The sequence below is a fragment of the Ascaphus truei genome, chromosome 14 (assembly GCF_040206685.1).
Source record: "Ascaphus truei isolate aAscTru1 chromosome 14, aAscTru1.hap1, whole genome shotgun sequence".
NCBI lineage: Eukaryota > Metazoa > Chordata > Amphibia > Anura > Ascaphidae > Ascaphus > Ascaphus truei.
In genome coordinates, this window is record NC_134496.1 from 14,889,023 (window position 1) to 14,901,256 (window position 12,234).

The 12,234-nt window shown below is 47.4% G+C and overlaps 1 protein-coding gene across 1 annotated transcript in view; it reads right to left on the reverse strand.

The window, feature by feature from the left end:
- Positions 1–12,234, reverse strand: part of LTBP3 (latent transforming growth factor beta binding protein 3) — an 83,003-nt gene that overhangs the window by 33,980 nt on the left and 36,789 nt on the right. Inside the window, exons 9-11 of the mRNA XM_075569384.1 lie at positions 11,269–11,288; positions 9,119–9,203; positions 5,329–5,424 (exon numbers count right to left, since the gene is read on the reverse strand). Of these exons, the coding sequence (XP_075425499.1) occupies positions 5,329–5,424; positions 9,119–9,203; positions 11,269–11,288 (201 nt within the window). The remainder of the gene's footprint in view (positions 1–5,328; positions 5,425–9,118; positions 9,204–11,268; positions 11,289–12,234) is intronic.

Sequence of the window (12,234 nt, forward strand, 5' to 3'; positions counted from 1 at the left end):
CGTGCCCCTCACAGGTAATGTGTCCGTAACGTGCCCCTCACAGGTAATGTGTCCATAACGTGCCCCTCACAGGTAATGTATCCATAACGTGCCCCTCACAGGTAATGTATCCATAACGTGCCCCTCACAGGTAATGTGTCCATAACGTGCCTCTCACAGGTAATGTGTCCATAACGTGCCCCTCACAGGTAATGTGTCCATAACGTGCCCCTCACAGGTAATGTGTCCGTAACGTGCCCCTCACAGGTAATGTATCCATAACGTGCCCCTCACAGGTAATGTGTCCATAACGTGCCCCTCACAGGTAATGTGTCCATAACGTGCCCCTCACAGGTAATGTGTCCATAACGTGCCCCTCACAGGTAATGTGTCCATAACGTGCCCCTCACAGGTAATGTGTCCATAACGTGCCCCTCACAGGTAATGTGTCCATAACGTGCCCCTCACAGGTAATGTATCCATAACGTGCCCCTCACAGGTAATGTGTCCATAACGTGCCCCTCACAGGTAATGTGTCCATAACGTGCCCCTCACAGGTAATGTGTCCATAACGTGCCCCTCACAGGTAATGTGTCCATAAAGTGCCCCTCACAGGTAATGTATCCATAACGTGCCCCTCACAGGTAATGTGTCCATAACGTGCCCCTCACAGGTAATGTGTCCATAACGTGCCCCTCACAGGTAATGTATCCATAACGTGCCCCTCACAGGTAATGTGTCCATAAAGTGCCCCTCACAGGTAATGTATCCATAACGTGCCCCTCACAGGTAATGTGTCCATAACGTGCCCCTCACAGGTAATGTGTCCATAACGTGCCCCTCACAGGTAATGTATCCATAACGTGCCCCTCACAGGTAATGTGTCCGTAACGTGCCCCTCACAGGTAATGTGTCCATAACGTGCCCCTCACAGGTAATGTGTCCGTAACGTGCCCCTCACAGGTAATGTATCCATAACGTGCCCCTCACAGGTAATGTGTCCATAACGTGCCCCTCACAGGTAATGTGTCCATAACGTGCCCCTCACAGGTAATGTATCCATAACGTGCCCCTCACAGGTAATGTATCCATAACGTGCCCCTCACAGGTAATGTGTCCATAACGTGCCCCTCACAGGTAATGTGTCCATAACGTGCCCCTCACAGGTAATGTATGCATAACATGCCCCTCACAGGTAATGTGTCCGTAACGTGCCCCTCACAGGTAATGTATCCATAACGTGCCCCTCACAGGTAATGTGTCCATAACGTGCCCCTCACAGGTAATGTGTCCATAACGTGCCCCTCACAGGTAATGTATCCATAACGTGCCCCTCACAGGTAATGTATCCATAACGTGCCCCTCACAGGTAATGTGTCCATAACGTGCCCCTCACAGGTAATGTGTCCATAACGTGCCCCTCACAGGTAATGTATCCATAACGTGCCCCTCACAGGTAATGTGTCCATAACGTGCCCCTCACAGGTAATGTATCCATAACGTGCCCCTCACAGGTAATGTATCCATAACGTGCCCCTCACAGGTAATGTGTCCATAACGTGCCCCTCACAGGTAATGTGTCCATAACGTGCCCCTCACAGGTAATGTGTCCATAACGTGCCCCTCACAGGTAATGTGTCCATAACGTGCCCCTCACAGGTAATGTGTCCGTAACGTGCCCCTCACAGGTAATGTGTCCGTAACGTGCCCCTCACAGGTAATGTGTCCGTAACGTGCCCTTCACAGGTAATGTGTCCGTAACGTGCCCCTCACAGGTAATGTGTCCATAACGTGCCCCTCACAGGTAATGTGTCCATAACGTGCCCCTCACAGGTAATGTGTCCATAACGTGCCCCTCACAGGTAATGTGTCCATAACGTGCCCCTCACAGGTAATGTATCCGTAACGTGCATCTCACAGGTAATGTGTCCATAACGTGCCCCTCACAGGTAATGTGTCCATAACGTGCCCCTCACAGGTAATGTATCCATAACGTGCATCTCACAGGTAATGTGTCCATAACGTGCCCCTCACAGGTAATGTGCCCATAACGTGCCCCTCACAGGTAATGTGTCCGTAACGTGCATCTCACAGGTAATGTGTCCATAACGTGCCCCTCACAGGTAATGTATCCATAACGTGCCCCTCACAGGTAATGTATCCATAACGTGCCCCTCACAGGTAATGTGTCCATAACGTGCCCCTCACAGGTAATGTATCCATAACGTGCCCCTCACAGGTAATGTATCCATAACGTGCCCCTCACAGGTAATGTGTCCATAACGTGCCCCTCACAGGTAATGTGTCCATAACGTGCCCCTCACAGGTAATGTGTCCATAACGTGCCCCTCACAGGTAATGTATCCATAACGTGCCCCTCACAGGTAATGTATCCATAACGTGCCCCTCACAGGTAATGTATCCATAACGTGCCCCTCACAGGTAATGTGTCCATAACGTGCCCCTCACAGGTAATGTGTCCGTAACGTGCCCCTCACAGGTAATGTGTCCATAACGTGCCCCTCACAGGTAATGTATCCATAACGTGCCCCTCACAGGTAATGTATCCATAACGTGCCTCTCACAGGTAATGTGTCCATAACGTGCCCCTCACAGGTAATGTGTCCATAACGTGCCCCTCACAGGTAATGTGTCCATAACGTGCCCCTCACAGGTAATGTGTCCATAACGTGCCCCTCACAGGTAATGTGTCCATAACGTGCCCCTCACAGGTAATGTGTCCGTAACGTGCCCCTCACAGGTAATGTATCCATAACGTGCCCCTCACAGGTAATGTATCCATAACGTGCCTCTCACAGGTAATGTGTCCATAACGTGCCCCTCACAGGTAATGTATCCGTAACGTGCATCTCACAGGTAATGTGTCCATAACGTGCCCCTCACAGGTAATGTGTCCATAACGTGCCCCTCACAGGTAATGTATCCATAACGTGCATCTCACAGGTAATGTGTCCATAACGTGCCCCTCACAGGTAATGTGTCCGTAACGTGCATCTCACAGGTAATGTGTCCATAACGTGCCCCTCACAGGTAATGTATCCATAACGTGCCCCTCACAGGTAATGTGTCCGTAACGTGCCCCTCACAGGTAATGTATCCATAACGTGCCCCTCACAGGTAATGTGTCCATAACGTGCCCCTCACAGGTAATGTATCCATAACGTGCCCCTCACAGGTAATGTATCCATAACGTGCCCCTCACAGGTAATGTATCCATAACGTGCCCCTCACAGGTAATGTGTCCATAACGTGCCCCTCACAGGTAATGTGTCCATAACGTGCCCCTCACAGGTAATGTGTCCATAACGTGCCCCTCACAGGTAATGTGTCCATAACGTGCCCCTCACAGGTAATGTGTCCATAACGTGCCCCTCACAGGTAATGTGTCCATAACGTGCCCTTCACAGGTAATGTATCCATAACGTGCCCCTCACAGGTAATGTATCCATAACGTGCCCCTCACAGGTAATGTGTCCATAACGTGCCCCTCACAGGTAATGTGTCCATAACGTGCCTCTCACAGGTAATGTGTCCATAACGTGCCCCTCACAGGTAATGTGTCCATAACGTGCCTCTCACAGGTAATGTGTCCATAACGTGCCCCTCACAGGTAATGTGTCCATAACGTGCCCCTCACAGGTAATGTGTCCATAACGTGCCCCTCACAGGTAATGTGTCCATAACGTGCCCCTCACAGGTAATGTGTCCATAACGTGCCCCTCACAGGTAATGTGTCCATAACGTGCCCCTCACAGGTAATGTGTCCATAACGTGCCCCTCACAGGTAATGTGTCCATAACGTGCCCCTCACAGGTAATGTGTCCATAACGTGCCCCTCACAGGTAATATATCCGTAACGTGCCCCTCACAGGTAATGTGTCCATAACGTGCCCCTCACAGGTAATGTGTCCATAACGTGCCCCTCACAGGTAATGTGTCCATAACGTGCCCCTCACAGGTAATGTATCCATAACGTGCCCCTCACAGGTAATGTGTCCATAACGTGCCCTTCACAGGTAATGTGTCCGTAACGTGCCCCTCACAGGTAATGTGTCCATAACGTGCCCCTCACAGGTAATGTGTCCATAACGTGCCCCTCACAGGTAATGTATCCATAACGTGCCCCTCACAGGTAATGTATCCATAACGTGCCCCTCACAGGTAATGTGTCCATAACGTGCCCCTCACAGGTAATGTATCCATAACGTGCCCCTCACAGGTAATGTGTCCATAACGTGCCCCTCACAGGTAATGTGTCCATAACGTGCCCTTCACAGGTAATGTGTCCGTAACGTGCCCCTCACAGGTAATGTATCCATAACGTGCCCCTCACAGGTAATGTGTCCATAACGTGCCCCTCACAGGTAATGTGTCCATAACGTGCCCCTCACAGGTAATGTGTCCATAACGTGCCCCTCACAGGTAATGTGTCCATAACGTGCCCCTCACAGGTAATGTGTCCATAACGTGCCCCTCACAGGTAATATATCCGTAACGTGCCCCTCACAGGTAATGTGTCCATAACGTGCCCCTCACAGGTAATGTGTCCATAACGTGCCCCTCACAGGTAATGTGTCCATAACGTGCCCCTCACAGGTAATGTATCCATAACGTGCCCCTCACAGGTAATGTGTCCATAACGTGCCCTTCATAGGTAATGTGTCCGTAACGTGCCCCTCACAGGTAATGTGTCCATAACGTGCCCCTCACAGGTAATGTGTCCATAACGTGCCCCTCACAGGTAATGTATCCATAACGTGCCCCTCACAGGTAATGTATCCATAACGTGCCCCTCACAGGTAATGTGTCCATAACGTGCCCCTCACAGGTAATGTATCCATAACGTGCCCCTCACAGGTAATGTGTCCATAACGTGCCCCTCACAGGTAATGTATCCATAACATGCGTTTGACACGTAGTGTATCCATAACAAATCTTGATGTTGGTTACATGTTAGTTACTGTATGTTTATTAAAATGAGTCGCTCCAGTAGATATGTCTGATAATTATAACATAACATGTTCATACGATGCTGAATTTTTCTGTGTGGCAGGACTCCCACCTCCACGTATATACCCCAGGGGGCAACTACAGGCTGCAGGATATACTCCGGTGGGCAAATACAGCCTGTGGGATATACTGCGGGGGGCAACTACAGCCTACGGGATATATTCCGGGGGGCAACTACAGCCTGCGGGATATACTGCGGGGGGCAATTACAGCCTACGGGATATACTCCGGGAGGCAACTACATCTTGCAGCCTATTTCATGGTTGGAAACTACAGCCCCATGGGCAATTACTATGAAAGAACTGCCCCAGTACTCACCTGTAACCTGCGTGGGGGCAATTTCAACTGCGCTCCGGGTGTAATACTCAGCAGGGATCTTTCGAACAGCAACGGTTGTGGGTTTGAGGGCAATTTCTGAAAAAAATGTGAAAGTGATTGCAGAAATATACCCTGCTATATACACACAGTGACTGCAGAAATATACCCTGCTATATACACACAGTGACTGCAGAAATATACCCTGCTATATACACACAGTGACTGCAGAAATATACCCTGCTATATACACACAGTGACTGCAGAAATATACCCTGCTATATACACACAGTGACTGCAGAAATATACCCTGCTATATACACACAGTGACTGCAGAAATATACCCTGCTATATACACACAGTGACTGCAGAAATATACCCTGCTATATACACACAGTGACTGCAGAAATATACCCTGCTATATACACACAGTGACTGAAGAAATATACCCTGCTATATACACACAGTGACTGCAGAAATATACCCTGCTATATACACACAGTGACTGCGGGAATATACCCTGCTATATACACACAGTGACTGCGGGAATATACCCTGCTATATACACACAGTGACTGCAGAAATATACCCTGCTATATACACACAGTGACTGAAGAAATATACCCTGCTATATACACACAGTGACTGCAGAAATATACCCTGCTATATACACACAGTGACTGAAGAAATATACCCTGCTATATACACACAGTGACTGCAGAAATATACCCTGCTATATACACACAGTGACTGCGGGAATATACCCTGCTATATACACACAGTGACTGCGGGAATATACCCTGCTATATACACACAGTGACTGCAGAAATATACCCTGCTATATACACACAGTGACTGCGGGAATATACCCTGCTATATACACAAAGTGACTGTCCGAATATACCCTGCTATATACCCTGCTATATACACACAGTCACTGTGGGAATATACCCTGCTATATACCCTGCTATATACACAAAGTGACTGTGGGAATATACCCTGCTATATACCCTGCTATATACACACAGTGACTGTGGGAATATACCCTGCTATATACACACAGTGACTGTGGGAATATACCCTGCTATATACCCTGCTATATACACAAAGTGACTGTCCGAATATACCCTGCTATATACCCTGCTATATACACACAGTCACTGTGGGAATATACCCTGCTATATACCCTGCTATATACACACAGTGACTGTGGGAATATACCCTGCTATATACACTGCTATATACACACAGTGACTGTGGGAATATACCCTGCTATATACCCTGCTATATACACACAGTGACTGCGGGAATATACCCTGCTATATACACACAGTGATTGTGGGAATTTGATTAAGCGTGGGTGACCACGCGAAACGCGTAAGAGGGCTCTCTTACTGTTTTTTAACGTGCCTTTAATACATTTTTGCACCTAGATCTTTTTTGCAGTACTGGTCATATGTTTTTCAATAGCAGTTGCACCGCCGTCTACAACCAATTGCATGCGGATATTCCTTGGTAGGAGCACGCCGACAGCACCAGGATCTCCACACGGTCAGCAGCGAGTAACTTTATTATATATGTGACTTCCTTTATGTGATCATCCAGTTCCTATACAACCATTTTGACTACCACATAAGATATGCCTATTGCAGGCTAGTGGGTGTCACAGATAGTGGTGTTTTAAAGGGACAACAGTGTGTGGATTTTGGAGTCCTGAGTTCAACAAGCTGTTTTGGTTTGGAAAACTATGGAGATTTATATGCTACAATAGGCATCTCTAATACATGGACATTTCCTGGTCAGCATCGCTAGGGGTACTTCCTCTATTTTTTCTTGCTTTGACTAAAAATATATTATAGCATGAAGATTTTTTTTTTAATTAGCAAGTCATATGACCCCACCCTCATTAAACAATCAGAGTACCCCACTGGGAATTTAAGAACAGTTTCTCCACACACTGGCGACCCCTTCCCTCCCAGTGATGACCTACATTAAACCAATAAACCAGTGCTATTGCACCAGACCGATATGGTCACCAGGCTGCCAGGCTGCCCCCTTAACTGCGCGTGTATGCTGGTCAGAGACCGGGACGCAACCGCAACTAACACTGAGGGGAGCAGGAAACACTGAGAGGAACGGGCAGGCTTACCGCATGCAGCTACTGGGAATTCAGTCCGGGCTGTAGCCGCATGCGTCGACGGTATCTCCAACCGCACTCCTCCGCTACCCCGCTCCAGCCAATGGAAAAGCGCGTTAGGTGACCTCAACGCGTTTCGGAACTGTGACCTTCGTCAGGAGATCACGCTTGAGGTCACCAACGCGCGTCTTAAAGCCCAGGCTACCAATAGGAGTATGCCTACACTCCCTGCTGTCCAATGATAATGCAGCAGTGCATAGCCCGAGCTAACAATAAGATATATCCAATAGACCCTGCAATTCTTTCATGGAAGCGCAAATCTGAGCCAATAGTAAACATAATAAAAACCTAGGCATGTAGCATGTAGGTAACCAAACATAGCAGTCACAAAAATCAAAATCAAAATAATAATACGATAAAATGTACACATGATACAATAAAATACCATAAAACGGCAAACTCCAAAGACATTTAAAAACATATATCTTATCTTAAAAAAAGGCGTCAGCTCAATTAGTTCGTTAAAACCTTTCAGGTGCTTAGAATCAAATGTAAAAGATATATGTTTTTAAATGTCTTTGGAGTTTGCAGTTTTATGGTATTTTATCGTATCATGTGTACATTTTATCGTATTATTATTATTTTTATTTTTGTGACTGCTATGTTTGGTTACCTACATGCTACATGCCTAGGTTTTTATTATGTTTACTATTGGCTCAGATTTGCGCTTCCATTAATTAAATTTTTTTTCTTGATGCTATATAATTTTAGTGATTGATTTTTAAAAGCATACTCCATTTAATGAGACCACACACTAATTAATCCCTGGTGCGCTTTGTGTATATCGTTGTCGTTTATAAGACATACATTTTATCTTATTTTAATATTACAGTACTGTAGCAGGGGGTCTCTGGAGCTGAACCGCGTTGATTTCAGGTCCGGAGACCCCCTGCTTGCCGAGTTATAGGCCCAGGTATGGGGTGCCGGTATCCCTCTGTTTGGTTTAAATCCCCCGATCACGTGGGAGAATTTAAACATGGCTGCCGGGATACCGGCTCCTCATAACTGGGGCCTGTAACCCGGGAAGCAGGGGGATACCGGCACCCCATAACTGGGGCCTGTAACCCGGGAAGCAGGGGGATACCAGCACCCCATAACTGGGGCCTGTAACCCGGGAAGCAGGGGGATACCGGCACCCCATAACTGGGGCCTGTAACCCGGGAAGCAGGGGGATACCGGCACCCCATAACTGGGGCCTGTAACCCGGGAAGCAGGGGGATACCAGCACCCCATAACTGGGGCCTGTAACCCGGGAAGCAGGGGGTCTCCGAACCTGAAATCAACGCGGTTCACCGTCACCTATATGCATAGGGAATATACACTGCTATATACACACAGTGACCGCAAGGTGTCACCGTCACTGATGCCATAGGGAATATACCCCGGTATATATACACAGTGACTGCAGAGTGTCCCCATCACCTATATGCATAGGGAATATACACTGCTATATACACGCAGTGACCGCAGGGTGTCACTGATACCTCTAGGGAATATACCCCGCTATATACACACAGTGACCACAGGGTGTCACCGTCACCCATAGGGAATTCGCCCAGCTATATATACACAGTGATCACAGGGTGTCATTATCACCTGGATATGGTATCCCCTGGGTTGTCACAATTAAAGGGGTCAGGTCCACAGACTCTTCCTCTGGGTTTGTACCATACGCTGGAAGCTGTAAGTGAAATAGAGTGGTATAGATACAAACATATATATATATATATATATACATGTTATGGTGGGTGAAAAAGGCTACAAAAAAACTAGACCGTTATCATATACCCAATAAAAAATATCACTCGTGAGCACACACACACACACACACACACACACACACACACACACACACACACACACACACACGTGTGTGTGTGTATATATACACACACGCACTAATATAGGTATACACACATTTCCATATACTGTACATATATCATCTTCCACCCTTGTCTCCCCACTCCCCCAGTGATCCCCCAGGTACTGCGGCTGCAAGCCTTTGCTCTCCATGGTGCTCCTACACATTTGATTTCCCATTTTACTTGGTCTTTTGATATCCCTTGGAATTCAGTCAAGTACCATCTCTGTCCAACGAACGTCAGGCCCGGCCCACCGCCATTTCAGTCTCTTCCCCCGCGTGATGATGGGTAAGTAATACACTCACATTGTGTTAAAAATATAAAAGCGTTTAGATCAAGCGAAATGGATCTCAGCAGTGGAAAGAGTGATTCCTTTGCCTCCCCTGTCTCTCAGCGTGCGTGTCACTGGTGCGTCTCACCCAAACCGGAAACCGGAACTGACGTCATCCGCTCGCAGGGGCTCCAGTCGCTTGTGGATCTCACAGGTCAGTGTCACTCTACGCGTTTCACCGCACTCGGTTTCTTCAGGACAGTCTGGACTATGTCCGTTTCTTCTGTACTTACTAAGGTCACTAATCCCCTTGAGAGAACCATCTTCGACGGGCTGCTATTCAAAGATACCTTTATGTGAATAGCACTCACCCTATGTTTGTGAGTATTTTGCACATAGATTCTTGAATATAATTTTTTCAACATTTATCACGTTTATTGCACTATCAGAATATTTTTTCGGTTTTCATGGTTTGCGCTTCCTGCTGATCTACACCTCTTCACTCTTCATGGGATCGAGAGAAGGATCCCCCCCTGGGTTATAGCGGCATCCATGATTTGTCTGTATTGGTATCACATTTTTTATTAAGTTTATCACAGTAAGATTGTGTTCTAGGCAGGTTGTTTTTTATTTGATATTCCTAGAGCGCCACTATTGATAAGTTTGTCTATTTCACTTGTACCCGTGTGATGATGTCAGAGACTTTTATTCCGTTTCGAACCCATACATTCTTTTTCCTGTCTCTTTGGGTAATACCCAGCATGCATCGCTTCATACTTCTTTGATTTGTCTGAAGCTTCTGAATTGTCTTCTCATTCAGGGTCCAAGTTTCACATCCATACGTGAGCACGGGCGGGATATACACGGGTGGTGTTGGGTGCCAGGACAACGGTGCCGGCATGACGGAGGAACGGAGTGACGCAGCGACGCGACCCCCACGTGGTGCGGAAGCACTTCAAATCTGGAGGAGCTGGTCCCAGCACACCAGGCCTGACGGACGCGGCAGAGAAAGGGAGCGGAGTCCTGCAGACAGCCCGGAACTGTTACACCACAGAAGTGCTCATTCTCAGTGCTCTTGATGCACTGACGTTCTGTAAGTGCATTTTTATCTTTTCTTGCCTACTAAAGTATTACATACTACACCATGAGGTGTGCGCTTTTTTTCTTGTTTCTCTCTGTCTCTGTCTCTGTCTCATGTGTGTATATATACAAATATATACACACAACAGTCCAACAAGACAGTCTCTTATCTCTTTCTGTTGTTGTATCTGTAGGGGAAGGCCTCTCTGTTCTCCTGGGTCAGCATCCTTGTGTGCCATGGCACTCTCTGTGTCCAGGTATAGAGGTCTGTCCCCTTGTCTTGCTGTCAGCATACAGTCCTTTTGTGTGCATCAAGACATCATATTTTCCTCAGGTCAGCCCAGTTGTGGGCTAAAGAAATCTCTGCAGTCCTCTTTCTCCTTATGTCAGTCCAAATGTGAGCTAAGAAACGCTCTCCTGTTTCTCACATCCGGCCACATCACACACCTAATACCCCCCCCCCCCCCCACATCACACACATAATACCCCCTCGTCATTTCCTTATTGGCTAAAAAGTGAGAGCAAAAACTTACCATGGGAGCAGTGACTCCTCCTGGGAGAGAGAGGGAGACATATATTTACTCTGGTCATTCATTGTATATTCCTATATATAGGTCTAGAGGGTCCTATCTCTGTATGCCTTTGACCCACACCATAGTCCTAACAGTGTCAAACCTCATACCATAGAGGGGTCAGTCTCTGTATGTCCTAGAGGAATTAGACTATGTATGCTCTTGTCCTAGAGGGGTCAGCTTGTGTCCTAAAGGGGTCAGTACGTGTATGTCCTTGAGGAATTAGACTATGTATGTCCTAGAGGGGTCAGCTTGTGTCCTAAAGGTGTCAGTACGTGTATGTCCTTGAGGAATTGGACTATGTATGTCCTAGAGGGGTCAGCTTGAGTCTACCTGTGTATGTCCTAGAGGGGTCAGTCTGGGTTCTAGATGGGTCAGCCTGTGTGTGTCCTAAAAGGGTCAGCCGGTGTGTCCCAGAGGCATTGGCCTGTGTCCTGGAGGGGTCAGTATGTGTGTGTCCTAGAGGGCCAGCTTGTGTCCCAGACCTGTTTGCCTTTGTGTTCTAGGGATGTCAGTCTGTGTCCTAGAGGTGTCACCCTGTGTGTCCCAGAGGCATTAGCCTGTGTCCTAGAGGGGTCAGTAGGTGTGTGTCCTGTTCCCCTGTGTGTCCTATAGGTGTCAGCCTGTTTGTACAAGAGGAGTCAGTCTGTGTGTGTCCTAAAGTGGTTATTTAGTGTGTCCTAGAGGAGTTCAGCCTTTGTGTGTCCTAGAGGTGTTAAGCCTGTGTGCGTTCACTAATGAAGTGCCTGTGAAGCCGTGTGGCTCTTGTTTGTCGCTCTGGCGTATAATTCTCTATGTGTAATAGTTCCCGTATCTCTTACACTGTCTGGCTGTCAGTGTCATTGTTTGGTCTTTTCTGTGTGTGTCCTAGAGGTATCAGTCTGCATGTCCTAGATGGGTTAGACAGGGTGTCCAAGAGGGGTCAGT